Source organism: Bombina bombina, chromosome 2, assembly GCF_027579735.1.
Source record: "Bombina bombina isolate aBomBom1 chromosome 2, aBomBom1.pri, whole genome shotgun sequence".
Classification (NCBI taxonomy): domain Eukaryota; kingdom Metazoa; phylum Chordata; class Amphibia; order Anura; family Bombinatoridae; genus Bombina; species Bombina bombina.
This window is the reverse complement of record NC_069500.1, coordinates 436,751,810-436,767,764: the sequence shown is the minus strand read 5'-3', so window position 1 is coordinate 436,767,764 and position 15,955 is coordinate 436,751,810. Positions and strand designations below refer to the sequence as shown.

The 15,955-nt window shown below is 38.7% G+C and overlaps 1 protein-coding gene across 1 annotated transcript in view; it reads left to right on the top strand.

Moving 5' to 3' along the window:
- The window catches only part of BICDL1 (BICD family like cargo adaptor 1), a 261,541-nt gene that overhangs the window by 183,280 nt on the left and 62,306 nt on the right, over positions 1 to 15,955 (top strand). Inside the window, exons 8-9 of the mRNA XM_053702062.1 lie at positions 12,814 to 12,944; positions 13,632 to 13,752. Of these exons, the coding sequence (XP_053558037.1) occupies positions 12,814 to 12,944; positions 13,632 to 13,752 (252 nt within the window). The remainder of the gene's footprint in view (positions 1 to 12,813; positions 12,945 to 13,631; positions 13,753 to 15,955) is intronic.

The window sequence follows — 15,955 nt, the reverse complement described above, 5'->3', positions numbered from 1 at the left end:
CTGGAAACCTAACCAGTCCTGGAACAAAGGCAAGCAGGCCAGAAAGCCTGCTGCTGCCTCTAAGACAGCATGAAGGAACGGCCCCCTATCCGGCGACGGATCTAGTAGGGGGCAGACTTTTTCTCTTCGCCCAGGCATGGGCAAGAGATGTTCAGGATCCCTAGGCGTTGGAGATCATATCTCAGGGATATCTTCTGGACTTCAAAGCTTCCCCTCCACAAGGGAGATTTCATCTTTCAAGGTTATCTGCAAATCAGATAAAGAAAGAGGCATTCCTACGCTGTGTGCAAGACCTCCTAGTAATGGGAGTGATCCATCCAGTTCCGCGGACGGAACAAGGACAGGGTTTTTATTCAAATCTGTTTGTGGTTCCCAAAAAAGAGGGAACCTTCAGACCAATTTTGGATCTAAAGATCTTAAACAAATTCCACAGAGTTCCATCTTTCAAAATGGAAACTATTCGGACGATCCTACCCATGATCCAAAAGGGTCAGTACATGACCACAGTGGACTTAAAGGATGCCTACCTTCACATACCGATTCACAAAGATCATCATCAGTTCCTAAGGTTTGCCTTTCTAGACAGGCATTACCAATTTGTAGCTCTTCCCTTCGGGTTGGCTACAGCCCCGAGAATCTTTACGAAGGTTCTGGGCTCACTTCTGGCGGTTCTAAGACCGCGAGGCATAGCGGTGGCTCCGTATCTAGACGACATCCTGATACAGGCATCAAGCTTTCAAATTGCCAAGTCTCATACAGAGAGAGTTCTGGCATTTCTGAGATTGCACGGGTGGAAAGTGAACGAGGAAAAGAGTTCTCTATCCCCACTCACAAGAGTCTCTTTCTTAGGGACTCTTATAGATTCTGTAGAGATGAAAATTTACCTAACGGAGTCCAGGTTATCAAAGCTTCTAAATGCTTGCCGTATTCTTCATTCCATTCCGCGCCCTTCGGTGGCTCAGTGTATGGAGGTGATCGGCTTAATGGTAGCGGCAATGGACATAGTGCCATTTGCGCGCCTACATCTCAGACCACTGCAATTATGCATGCTAAGTCAGTGGAATGGGGATTACACAGATTTGTCCCCTCTGCTAAATCTGGATCAAGAGACCAGAGATTCTCTTATCTGGTGGTTGTCTCGGGTCCACCTGTCCGAGGGTATGACCTTTCGCAGGCCAGATTGGACAATTGTAACAACAGATGTCAGCCTTCTAGGTTGGGGTGCAGTCTGGAACTCCCTGAAGGCACAGGGATCGTGGACTCAGGAGGAGAAACTCCTTCCAATAAATATTCTGGAGTTAAGAGCAATATTCAATGCTCTTCTGGCTTGGCCTCAGTTAGCAACACTGAGTTTCATCAGATTTCAGTCGGACAATATCACGACTGTGGCTTACATCAACCATCAAGGGGGAACCAGGAGTTCCCTAGCGATGTTAGAAGTCTCAAAAAGAATTCGCTGGGCAGAGACTCACTCTTGCCACCTGTCAGCAATCCATATCCCAGGCGTGGAGAACTGGGAGGCGGATTTTCTAAGTCGTCAGACTTTTCACCCGGGGGAGTGGGAACTCCATCCGGAGGTGTTTGCTCAGTTGATTCATCATTGGGGCAAACCAGAGTTGGATCTCATGGCGTCTCGCCAGAACGCCAAGCTTCCTTGTTACGGATCCAGGTCCAGGGACCCAGAAGCGACGCTGATAGATGCTCTAGCAGTGCCTTGGTTCTTCAACCTGGCTTATGTGTTTCCACCGTTTCCTCTGCTCCCTCGACTGATTGCCAAAATCAAACAGGAGAGAGCATCGGTGATTCTAATAGCGCCTGACCTAGTGGACATGTCATCCTTTCCACCATGGACTCTGCCTCTAAGACAGGACCTTCTAATACAAGGTCCTTTCAATCATCCAAATCTAATTTCTCTGAGACTGACTGCATGGAGATTGAACGCTTGATTCTATCAAAGCGTGGCTTCTCAGAGTCAGTCATTGATACCTTAATACAGGCACGAAAGCCTGTTACCAGGAAAATCTATCACAAGATATGGCGTACATATCTTTACTGGTGTGAATCCAAGAATTACTCATGGAGTAAGGTTAGGATTCCTAGGATATTGTCCTTTCTCCAAGAGGGTTTGGACAAAGGATTATCAGCTAGTTCCTTAAAGGGACAGATTTCTGCTCTGTCTATTCTTTTGCACAAGCGTCTGGCAGAATTTCCAGATGTCCAGGCATTTTGTCAGGCTTTGGTTAGAATTAAGCCTGTGTTTAAACCTGTTGCTCCCCCATGGAGCTTAAACTTGGTTCTTAAAGTTCTTCAAGGAGTTCCGTTTGAACCCCTTCATTCCATTGATATTAAGCTTTTATCTTTGAAAGGTCATTTTTTGATGGCTATTTCCTCAGCTCGGAGAGTCTCTGAGCTATCTGCCTTACAATGTGATTCTCCTTATCTGATTTTTCATGCAGATAAGGTAGTTCTGCGTACCAAACCTGGGTTTTTACCTAAGGTGGTTTCTAACAAGAATATCAATCAAGAGATTGTTGTTCCATCATTGTGTCCTAATCCTTCTTCAAAGAAGGAACGTCTTTTACATAATCTGGATGTAGTCCGTGCCTTGAAGTTTTACTTACAAGGTACTAAAGATTTTCATCAAACATCTTACCTGTTTGTCGTTTATTCTGGACAGAGGAGAGGTCAAAAAGCTTCGGCAACCTCTCTTTCCTTTTGGCTTCGGCGTATTATACGCCTAGCCTATGAGACTGCTGGACAGCAGCCCCCTGAAAGGATTACAGCTCATTCTACTAGAGCTGTGGCTTCCACCTGGGCCTTTAAAAATGAGGCCTCTGTTGAACAGATTTGCAAGGCCGCGACTTGGTCTTCGCTTCACACTTTTTCAAAATTTTACAAATTTGATTCTTTTGCTTCTTCGGAGGCTGTTTTTGGGAGAAAGGTTGTTCAGGCAGTGGTTCCTTCCGCTTAATCCCTGCCTTGTCCCTCCCATCATCCGTGTACTTTAGCTTTGGTATTGGTATCCCATAAGTAATGGATGATCCGTGGACTGGATACACTTAACAAGAGAAAACATAATTTATGCTTACCTGATAAATTTTATTTCTCTTGTAGTGTATCCAGTCCACGGCCCTCCCTGTCCTTTTAAGGCAGGTCTGAATTTTAATTAAACTACAGTCACCACTGCATCCTATGGTTTCTCCTTTCTCTGTTTGTTTCGGTCGAATGACTGGATATGGCAGTTAGGGGAGGAGCTATATAGCAGCTCTGCTGTGGGTGATCCTTTTGCAACTTCCTGTTGGGAAGGAGAATATCCCATAAGTAATGGATGATCCGTGGACTGGATACACTACAAGAGAAATAAATTTATCAGGTAAGCATAAATTATGTTTTTACCTCTGTGATTACCTTGTATCTAAGCCTCTGCAGACTACCACCTTATCTCGGTGCTTTTTACAAAATTACATTTTAGCCAGTTTGTGCTTGTTCCTGCATAACTCCACAGGAGTGAGCACGATGTATGTATGACACACATGAACTAGCATTGTCTAGCTGTAAACTGCTAATAAAATGCACTGAGATAAGAGGCAGCCTGCAGGGGCTAAGAAAAAGGCAGAGATTCAGAAGTTCTAAAGTATATTGTTATAACAATGTTCGTTGTGCAAAGCTAGGGAATGGTTCGTAAAGGCGCTATCTATCATTTTAAATAATTTTAAACAATAACAAAAATAAACTGCCCCTCTAAAGGGACAGTAAACACTTTGAAATTAATATAAAATGCATAGTAAAGAAACTTTTTATTTTACCCCCTTTTCCTGTAATTTTAAAAATTGTGGCTTTTCAAGCAGAAGGTATGCTTTACCAGCCCATTCTTGCCACATATCTGTCCCCAATTTGCAGTTTGTAATCTCTTTTCTGCTGAAGCCAAACAATGAGATTTTGTTAAAAAGATGACCGTGACAAACACTCAAGTCTGGATTGGCTTCTCCAAATAATGAAAACTGATAGAGTTCGACTATTAGAAAAACAATTAGGCAAACAAGGTGTTAATCTTTCCTTCTTAATATAAGGAGAGTCCACGGCTTCAATCCTCACTGTTGGGAAATACTGAATCTGGCTACTGGGAGGAGGCAAAGACACCGCAGCTAAAGGCTTAATTACCTCTCCCACTTCTCCTACCCCCAGTCATTCTTGGCCTTTCGTCAAAGGAGGATGGCAGAGAAATTTCAGAAGATTTCTGAGTTGTTCCTCATGAGGGATATCTGCCTTTCGTTATAGAACTGGAGTTTTAAGTAGTCTTAACAGCCTCTCAGTGAGAGCATTGACGAAAGTTAGCGTCTGGAGATGCAGGGAGAGTCTTTCTACGAACCCATCCAGACTGCCTGCTAACAGCTCCTTAAGCAAACAGTGTTGACGAGTTTCACTGTCTGCTTTCTTCACTCAAGTCCATGTCAGGAGCAATGCTACAAGACTGTCACACTTGAGAGGCTGTGTTTCTGTTCCACAGAACGGATTCTGGTAAATTTGTTTCAATTTTTACTTATGTTGAAATTGCTGAAGACAGGGTCACAGTGTGATTCCTTTTATCTTTACAGAATTGTGGGTTAATATCTCCTTAGGGAGGTTATTGAACAGTGGGGATTAATCAAATGTGTTCTTTGATTTATGCTGCTTTATGTGTGAGATTTATTTTGGGCTCATAGACTGTTGTTATGCAGTAACCGAACATACAGGTGTTTTACTTTCACTTTGAACGCTGCACAGCTTGTAGCTTTGCACGCTTTTTCTCATAGCAGGGGCAGTCTTGCATTGCGCACCACTTGACCAGGTGTGGTTACACTTTTGATTTCTCTTTCCTGGCCAAGCTAGCTGTCGGAGAGGTCGCTTCTTCTCTAGTTGCCTGGGTATAGGAGGTGGTATGTGCCCCAGTCATTGGGGGTATAAAGGTGCCGTTTTTGTGAGAAATAAAAAGTGCATTCATTTTTATCCTACTGTTAGCGGAAGCTATGGAGGATCCTGAAATGCTTGAGGGTACTCCCTCTATTCCCAATAGTAAGACCTGTCTATATTGTGAGGAGGCCTTGGTGTACCCGCCCTCTCAACTATGTTCCATATGTATCAACAAGGTTATTATGTCTAAGAAGGTTAACCCCTTTAGTACGACTGAGCCGTCCACCTCTAAGTACTCACCATCCTGTGAGGTGCATACCCATCAATCATCTCCATTGTCACATGCAGCTTCCAGTAGCACGCTTGATCCTTTGTCTGGAGGGAGCCTTTTACCATCCGACTTTACAGCGCAGTTAAAAGCGGTGTCTGGGGCCCTTCGTGCTCTACCTCGCCCTGCTTAGTGCAAGAGAAAGGTTAAACATAGCTCTTCGGTCCAGGGGACATCCAGTGATTTGCTTGATTTGTCTGCCTTTCAAGTATCCCAGGATGCGTCACACTGAGTCTTCAGAGGGTGAAATTTCTGGATCGGAGTCTGCTACCTCTAGGCCTCCGGCTACGGAGGAGCCAGCCTTTAAATTTAAGATTGAACACCTACGTTTTCTTCTAAAGGAGGTTCTGTCGACATTAGAGGTTCCAGAGGCCAAGTTGTTATTATTAAAAACGAAAGTGATAGAATTGGATCTTCCTTTTCCCCTTCGTCTGCCTTTAAAAAGCGTACTACTATCCCTCTTGAGGATAGCTCGTCTTTCAGAGAGCCGATGGATAAAATGATGGTAACTTTTCTCAGAAAATGTTTTCAGCATACGGCATATTTATTTCAACCGGCAGCGGCTGTTGCCTCGGTTGCTGGAGCTGCGACTTACTCCTTAACCGAATTGATCGAGGTGGAGGGTCCCCTCAACGTTATCCAAGACAGAATTAAGGCTTTGATAATTGCTAATTCTTTTATCTGTGATGCAAACATGCAGATTATTCGCCTGAATGCTAAGATCGCTGGTTTCTCAGTGTAGACGCGTCGGGCGCTCTGGCTGAAGTGCTGGTCTGTGGACATAACTTCCAAGTCTACTTTCCCTCCCTTTTAAGGGAAACTTTTTATTTGGTCCAGGCCTGGACTCTATTATCCCCATGGTTACAGGGGGCAAGGGTGCCTTCCTACAGCAGGATAAAAAGAACAAATCTAAGGGACAAGGATCTAATTTGCGTTCCTTTTGTTCTGAAAAGTCCCAACGTCAGCAGTCCTCCTCCTAAGCCCGAGCAAACCAAAAGCACTTGGAAGCCGGCTCAATCCTGGAATAAATCCAAGCAGAACAAGAAGCCTGCCGAGAACAAGTCGGCATGAAGGGGCGGCCCCCTGTGCACTGAGAAGCACAGGATAAGATAAAAATCCAATTTTAATGCAAACTTTGTTAAAAACATTCCAGGTCAGTACACACGGATAAAAACATGACAGGTAGGAGCACAACAAAGACACTTTTTGTGCGCTTGCGCACTTGATCACTGCTTACCTGTGCTCCTGCTCATACACCTTTTTAAAGGCAGCCATTTAAAGAGATATCTTACTTGTCAATTTAAAAATTCACTACCTGTCATAACAACTCTCCGGTTTCTCCTACATGTAAGATACAAATGTGTAAACGAGTGTATCAATTTCATATCCTCACTATTGCATACTGTCTTTCTGAACACTTCACAAAGATTTTTATATATAAGGTTAGTTAAATCCCTTATTAAATGCTATTTATGTACTGATACACGTAATAATGAGGGAACATTATTTAAACACATTGTATCTATATATAAGGAAGTACTTTTTTGCTATATGGCACAAAAATGAAGGAAAATTGTAGCAATATCTTGAATTTAACCTCCAATGTATATAAAAATATATGTACTCATAATGATACATGTATAATTGGTAACGGAGAGATAAAAAAGATAAACCATAAATTACATATTTGGGTCTCTAGACTATTATAGACTATTTATGTAAATAAATCTAGGTCACGTCTCATATTCAGATCTAAGGGAAAGCTGCATTGTAGTGTGAAAATCCAAAAGATTTCTCTATTGCCTCCCCTTATCCAGTGAGGTACAAAATCAATGCCCTGTACAGAAAGAGAAGTATCTGCATTGTGTTCTGTATTGAAATGCCTGGCTACAGGAGTGTCAGAAAAGTCATCTTCTATTGAACGTAAATGTTCCAGGAATCTCTCTTTGAGGGACCTGGTGGTTTTACCTGGGTACTGTTTATTACATAGTTTACACGTTAACAAATAAACTACATGTGTAGTGGCACAGTTAATAAAGAAATTAACATTGTGCTCACGTTGAGCGACAGAAGATTTAACTTTATCACCTCAGGTACAAAACCGCAAGTCTTACAGATCAGTCTACACTTATTAAAAAAAAAAAACATTTTTCTTCTGTAACCAGCATTTATTAACCTCCGGTTTTAGGTCTGAGGACGACGGATAATTCCCCAGGGTCCTTCCCTTTCTAGGTATATCTTCACAACCCACTTCCTGTCTTTTTGAGGATAGGATCTTTGTAGAGAATATGTAATGATTCTTTGATGATAGCACAAATTTTATTAAATTCGAGGCTATATGCAGTAATGAACTTTGGTTTCTGTTTACCAATTTTTTTGTTGTTTTTGTTCTTATATTTAAGAAGATCTTCCCTGTAGATATTATCCACATAAACTTTTGTCTCATTAAGGACTTGTTCAGTATATCCTCTTTCTTTAAGCCTCTCTATAGCCTCTTTGACTTGTGTCTGATACTCAGTCTCAGTAGAACAATTTCTTTTTATGCATAGTATATTATATTATATTATATTATATATATATATATATATATATATATATATATATATATATATATATATATATATATATATATATATATATATATATTATATTGCAGAATGGTATTCCCAGCAGTGGGTTTTCTGAACATTTTTGTATATCTGCTTTGTTCATATGTCCCGAAATAGATGATGGTTCTGTATAAAGCAGGTCACCTCGAAGGAAAAGAGAACAGGTGTGTGTATATATAGTGAAGTATTGGAAACACTTGTATAGTGTGTCCCAGGTGTATGATGGACCGTACTCGCATGAATCAGAGCCATCTCTAAGCTCTCTGTGTATAAAGCATGTAAGAATATAACCTCTCTCTAGCAATAAGCAGGTCTGCCACCAGATTTTCAGTTAAAATGCATATTTATTACATAAAAACATGATACAGGACAAACATATCTAACAGGCATGTTAAGTCCAGGCTAGTAACAGTTTTACGGAAAACAAAACGCCCCTGTATACTGAGCAGTTGCGCCGATGATGGAGATGGTTAATCAGACCACCCAAATAGAATGCCTGAGCAATGTTAACAGTCTTTCTTGTATCAATTTACGCCAATTGTTTCCCAAATTCTTTTGGCTTTTTCAAGGAGTCTCTTTGAACATTGCTCAGGCATTCTATTTGGGTGGCTACTGGCAAACTGCTTCCCTCTAAGCACATTGGGCAAGGAGTCCATGTCTGGTTTACCCCATTACCCTTAAGGAGACTTTCCCCAGGGTCATAATACAACTACAAACTGAAAGATATGCAGGAATGAACATCTTGGTGGCTTGTTCTATAGCTTCTTGTAGCCCAATTGTGCTTTTCACAGAGGAAAACTCTCCTGAAGTATATTAGTCTGATCCCAGTCTAACGAGGTCAGTCCAGCCCTGAAATATCTGGCAATTCTCTTCTGAACAAGGGAAATGGCAACCCCAGAAAATCAGTGAGTTACAGCCACATCCCTCTAAGCACATGGTATTTCAGGGCTAGACTGACTTTGTTAGGTGGGATCTGACCAATTGGGCTAAAAGAAGCTACACCCAGGTGGTAACTGGGCTATAGAACAAGCCACTGAGCTGTTCGTGCCTGGCAAACTGCTTCTTTCTGTTTGTATTCCCCTTTAATGCCACCCACACTAAACAATCTTTGCTACCACCACTCCAAGATTATTATATGGGAAATCCTAAGGAAAACCCCAGACTAACAGATTTAAATATCCTAAAACACAATTTGGCAAAAATCAATATAAAAAAACACAGTACGGTTATTACTAGTCTCTTCAGTAAGGTGGTTCAAATATTAGGCAAAGGCGAAATTTGAATAAAGGAATGTTTATTATGAACAAAAAAGAGTAACGGTGCTTTTATATAAAAAGGACAGTAAGCATTATCCAGTTCTATTGGGAATCTCTCCTCCACTCACAAATTACATCAGATAATTAAGCAAAAACTGACAAAGTTCCTTAGCCCAGGCGGACCTCCCCCCCTACCCCCCCCCCTCTCCCACCACCCTTCCCCCTCTCCCACCACCCTTCCCCCTCTCCCACCACCCTTCCCCCTCTCTCACCACCCTTCCCCTTCTCCCTCTAACTCGTCGTTAGATAGTTTACTTTAGTCTGTTCTTTTTAATTATGTTGGTATAACCTTCTCTTTATTTGTAGCTCTAAAGGTATGATGTAAATGCCTACCTAGATTGAATACATACCTTATAATAGCCGAATAAGCGTGGAGCATAATCACCTGTTAACCAATAGACTATCTTTTCCCCAATGTTTACAACTCCATTTGTTGATATGTGGTATGTCATTCTGTATTGTACCTATTTTACTTGAATAAAGCTTTTTTCTTTGAAGAAAAAAAAAAAGACAGTAAGCATTAACAGAAAGTGGAATTGCACTCGCGTGTATAAAAGTACCCCAAAATTGTGCAAATGTAGCAGGCTAGAATCTGTCACCCAGCAGACTGGCCTCGTGGTTCACTAAATATAGAAATACACTTCTTCCCAAAGATTTCTCTCCAATTCAGGATACAGAATTTGAGCAATACATGGTGTATAGCAAGTAGTAAGATTAAACCCTTTTTTTTTAATAAAATTGTGAAATAAGCAACGCGTTTCTCAGCGTAACAAAGCTGTTTCAACAGGCTTCATAAAAGGGTTAGTGTTCACATGCTATATATAACCAAACAAATGCTTAAGAATAATCTGCACAGGACAGATACAAACCAATCAAGTGATGTCATAACAAACAAAGCAGAGTAAATATAAAGATAATCCTAAATGAAACATCAATTTAAGCAATCATTGTTCCAGAAATAAAATATGTACGCAATCAAAACATGCAGATTACATGTACATAAAATTTAAAATATAAAAAACATACCATGATCGCTAAATCTAGTTTATCTCAAGTTTATATGCCTAGATTATGGTACATACCTTATTAGGTGCTTTAGTGATATATAAGACACCGCTGCTGTTAGTTATATTTTAAAAACATCTAAAACAATTGTATTTGGAAAGCACACAATTGGTTGTTTGCTATACAGGGTGTGTTTAACACAACGGGACGGAACCTATCAGGATTGTTGAAATGGGCGCTCCAACCCGAAAAAAAAGGGGAGTGTACTTGAAACGTCACTGGGACATAGTGGTAATATAATTAAAGCTCAAACTAGTGATTATTTTGTGTAATAAAAGACCAGACCAGAAAATGGTCTATTAGAAATATCGAACATACAAAAGTGCACACAGAAAGCAAGGTATGTGTGCTCATTTGGTTACCAGCATCAAGAGAGGGCCATGAGGCGTGTCAACACATCAAAGAGTGACACGCTCCATCTCGTTGATAGGCACAATAGGGCCACGCTCCGATATGTCAGAGTTACGCCTCCTTTGTGACGCTTTGGAAAATACCAATAATGTATATAAATATTCTTATAATAGTAAATAAAAATCATAATTGAGGCTCTTGATATCGAATTAAAGGTTATTGATATATGTGAGACAAATATTGTGAATGGCAATTTCATAAAGCTTAAATATAAGCACACAAATTGGTAGGCAATATTATGCATTTTATATATTTTATATTTATGAATTTTATATACATGTAATCTGCATGTTTCGATTGTGTATATATTTTATTTCTGGAACAATGATTACTTAAATTGATGTTTCATTTCCCCATTCCATCATCCAAGACTTATGGAATTTTACCACAATTTGCTAATTTGTATGTACACTCCATAACCTTATTGTGATATTTTTTATAGCTATAGATATTATTCTGATCACAAGCATTTCAAATTTTGACCTAGTTCGCCCCCAATTTTTCATATTGTTTATTTAAAAAGGAGTTGAACACAATTACACAATTCTTTTTTTTTTTTTTTTTTAAATTAACCCCAGACATCCTAAAATCATTATGTCTTCATGATCGTGTTTCTTTGCAAAGTAATAGTCTGAATCAAGCAGGAACAAAGCTTTAGCAATTCTAATTGCTCTGGTGTGGCTTAGCTGGATTTGGTTTCCAGACCTAGTTCAAATGTCTTAGTGCCCACCTTTTAGGCTTCCTCTAAGAAGGGTTCTTCTTTCTCAATGTCCTTTATTTTATCAGAATCTCAAAACGCTTAATTTGATGACCTGGCCATTGAATGCTTAGTGCTGTCTCAGGTTTTTCTGACAAGGTTATTGATGCCTTGATTTAGGCAAAAGAACCTGTCAGCCCCCTGTCTTGTTTCATAAGATAATAAAATTCTAAATTTTCAGGCCTTTGTTCAGGCTCTGATCAGAATTAAACCAGTTATTCATCAAGTTTCTCCTCTTGGAATCTTAATCTTTTGAGGATTCTTCAAACTCCTTAGTTTGTCTATGCATGGTTTAGAACATTAGCTTTTACTTTGAAATGTTGTTTTTCTTCTGGCTATTTCTTATACCAGAATGGTTTCTGAGATTTCAGCTTTGTCGTGCAAACCTCCTTTTTGGCATTTCATCAGGATTAAGGCAGCAGTTTGAACTAGTTATTAATTTCTTCTTAAGGTGGTATCTACGGATGCTATCAATCAGGACATTGTGGTTCCATCTCTTTGTCCAGCTCCTAACAATTATAAGGAAAAGCTTCTTTACAATCTGGATGTTGTGAGAACTCTTAAATGTTATGTGGAACTCCTCCTGATTGCATTATTTCTCATTCTACTAGAGCAGTTTCCACATCTTGGGCCTTTTGTAATAAGGCTTTTATTGATCAGATTTTTAAGGCAGCTACTTGGTCTTGTTTGCACAATTTTTAAAAGTTTTAGCACTTTGGTGTGTATGCCTTTTGTGAGGCTAGTTTTGGCAGGAAAGTTCTGCAGGCGGCAGTGCCTGATGAGCAACATACCTGCCTTAACTGTCGTCGTCCCCCTATTTCATGGTGATCCTGTGGACTTCACTGCTTGGGTATAGATTCCTACACGTGATAACTGGTGGATTCTTACTATTTGATGGAAGAAAACAAAATGATCATTATGAAATAAATTAATTTATCAGGTAAGCATACAGAGTCCACATACTTTCTTTTTGTTCAGGTTATGGCAGTACTTGATTTGCATTTCTTTTGCCTCACTTTATCTTTCTTGCTTTTTTGTTTGTAACTTAGACTTTAATTGATTACCTCGTCTCAGTGGATCCAGCTTTTTGTCATTGGTCTGCCCTCACCTTGTTTCTCAGGCCATATTTTCTCTAATGTTACTGATAACATTTTACTTGCATGTTTGCAATAAACTCTAAAAATGTTTTGTGCACATGAAAGCACTATTTAAACATGGTATTTATTCTTTAAATAACAAGATATGCAAATTTAAAAATGTAATATATTAATTATATAGAGCAACAGGATGCAAATGAGATTTATCAATAACCACTTCATTGGCTTTCCTTAGTCAGGCTTTAAAAGGATTCAGTGATGATGACAAATAATTTGTGATAATGAAATTTAGTTTTTTTCTGATCTATGACTAATAATGCCAGATTTTTCCTTTTACCAGGTTACATTATTAAGCGTTGAAATGACGGCACTTAAAGAAGAGAGAGACCGTCTTCTGGCACTGAACCAAAACGATGAAACAAAGGAGCAGTTGATCAAGGCCATCAAGGACCGTGATGAGGCTTTAGAAAAGTAATATTTTTAATGGTTTGAAATGTATTGACGGTCACATACCACATCCACCTTCAGGTGGTGATACTGGCCCCAGATGAATTGGAAAAGCAACAAAATCTCCCCCTGTAAATATGCAATGGCACTTATATAAGTAACATGCAATTTTTAAAACAAAATTCCAATTTGCTTCGTTCTAATATTCTTTATTGAAGAGATACCTAAGTAAGGTAGCATATGTCTGGAGCACTACATGACAGGAAATAGTGCTGTAATCTAGTGCTCTTGGTAATGTACAACATTGTTGCAAAACTGCTGCCATATAGTGCAGCTACACATACACACTCCGGAACTCACATATCTGTTTCTCAACAAAGGATAACAAGAAAATGAAGCAAATTGATAAAAGCAGTAATTTAGAACGTTATTTAAAATTGTATGCTCTATTTGAATCATGAAAGAAATATTTTGGGTCTTATGTCCCTTTTTAAAGAGCACAATATTTAATAACAGCTGGGGTTCTCAGGGACATGCGGCTAATGCACAGCATATAACAAGGAGTTACTGTTAGTTGATAGAGTTAATGCCACATTTATTGATAAAATGTTTGAGGCAGCAAGAAGGTTTTAGAAATGTCTTATTTCACTGTTCAAAGGAAGAGAAATAATTTCTAAGTTTTTTCTGACTAATCGTGATGTCTGTTAACAGGAAAAATGCTGTGGAACAGGAGCTGGCGAAATGTAGGATAGATCTAATGTCTCTGAACACTCAGCTGGTAGATGCTATTCAGCAAAAACTAAATTTGTCCCAGCAGTTGGAGGCATGGCAGGTAAGCAAGAAGCTGTTCACATTCTTACACTTTACGGTCACTTACAACTGCGTCACATTTTATGTATCTGTATCCTTTAGTATATTATAAGTCTATGTTGTATTCATGTTTATAGAAACAGGAAGTGGTCACTTTCTGATGGCCGGTTCACTGAATGATGCATAAAAAATGCAAGTCGGATCCAAACTGTTTCCAGTATAAAACAGAAATATGGAGATAGAGTAAAACAGAATCTCTAAAGATTCATTGATGGTTTATTATGAAGAAAATCATAAGGTTATGATACTTTAAGCAGCCATTCCTGGTGCAGTCCTTAAACTATATTTTATAACAGTTCACTTTATTAAAGATTTACTGGATGTAAAAACTAACTTTTTAAGTCACCTCGTCTGATCTCTGCACTTTTTGGTTTACCAAGAGTTGGAGTTTGCCAGTGATAATTGAGGAGTTGCAAAATTAACATTTTAATAACTCTTCAATAAAGAGAAAAGTTGATGACATATTGCTATTAGTATAACACTCTTGTAGTGCGAAGAAATTACTGAATACAGTGCTTTTAAACTAGTAATAGCTTTGGTGTTTAAAGGGACAGTAAACCTAAAAAATAATGTTATATAATTCTGCACATAGTGCAGAATTATATAACATTATTTTTTAGGTTTACTGTCCCTTTAAATATTGAGAAAGTTTTGAGAAAGAAAAAATCCATAGACATAATTTAAATGAGTTCTAAGGCCACTCTTAAAGGGACATTAAACCCTAAAAAATTATTTCATCATTATTCAGATAGAGAATACAATTTTTAAAAAGTTTCCAATTTACTTCTATTATCAAAAATGTTTCATTTTCATGTTATTCTTTGTTAAAGAGATACCTAGGTAGGTAGCGTGCACTACATGACAGGAAATAGTACTGCCATCTAGTGCTCCTGCTAATGTATAACATTGTTGCAAAACTGCTGCTATATAGTGCTGCAGACACGTGCACACTCTTAAGCTTACATTTCTGCTTTTCAAATAAGGATAACAAGAAAACAAAGAAAATATGATAATAGAAGTTAATTAGAAAGTTGTTTAAAATGTTATGTTCTATCTAAATCATGAAAGAAATAAATTAGGTTTTACATTATTTTAAAAATGTTTAATTAGTTTAGGGCAATGAAAATCACAGCCAATCTGTGTGCGGCTTCTAGTGAGAGCATGTGTGTCTGTTTAATTCAGTTGTGTTATAGGCAGGGTCTTCTCTACATATACTGTTACAATGCTTAATTCTCATTATCCATATTGTTCTAGAAACTGTAAAATTGTCATTGCAAAAAGGAAAGCTTCGCTCATTCAAAGCTAGAAAAATGTAAAATTGTGAATGAGGAATGTCTTCTGTGTATAAGTAACTAATGAATTGAGAAGAACTTTAATTTGACGAGTAATCCTCCAAATTACTGGAACATTGTACTCAAATTTTGTCATGCATTTTTTTTTAATAGCTGCTATTATAATATAGATAATTAGAAATATCTTATTTAAAAGCATGAGATACCCATGCATCTGTTGATCACTGGCTTATACAGGGACAACTCTTACAGATAACAAGTTGGTTCAGCACAGAATAATTTATTTTTCTCAAACACAATTAAATATTGCAAATACTTATCTAGATAGAATACAATATTTTTGAGTACAGTGTCCCTTTAAAGGGACATTTTAGTGTGAAAATTACTCCATTTATTAGAGCATGTCATTTTTGCATTACTTACACTGGCACCCTGTGTGTTTAAACCCCCCCCCCCCCCCCCTTAAAGGGCTTAAGCACATAGATTAAGTCCCCCTCAAGAGCCACAAGTACTGCAGCTACCGAGCTGGGCACTGTCAGTAATTAACAGGGTTATACACCTGCAGCTGCCAATGGTTCATTGCCTGTTTTCTAGTGCAGGACCAACAAGTGCAATCTTTTACGGTGATTAAACACAGTTCCAGTGTAAGTAGCACAAAAATGAGGTTCTAATGAATTGCAGCTGTTTTTGCAACAGGTGTTTTAGAATCTCCCTTAAAGAAAAAAAACTTTATAGGGTACAAGTATGAACTTCAAAGATCTTGTGCTGTAATATAATAAAATCACAGGAAGGTGAGCATATGCAGCTTATCACTGATATTTAGACAGATGCTAGAAATGTGGCTTCCATTGTTAACCCATTGCTCAAGCTTGT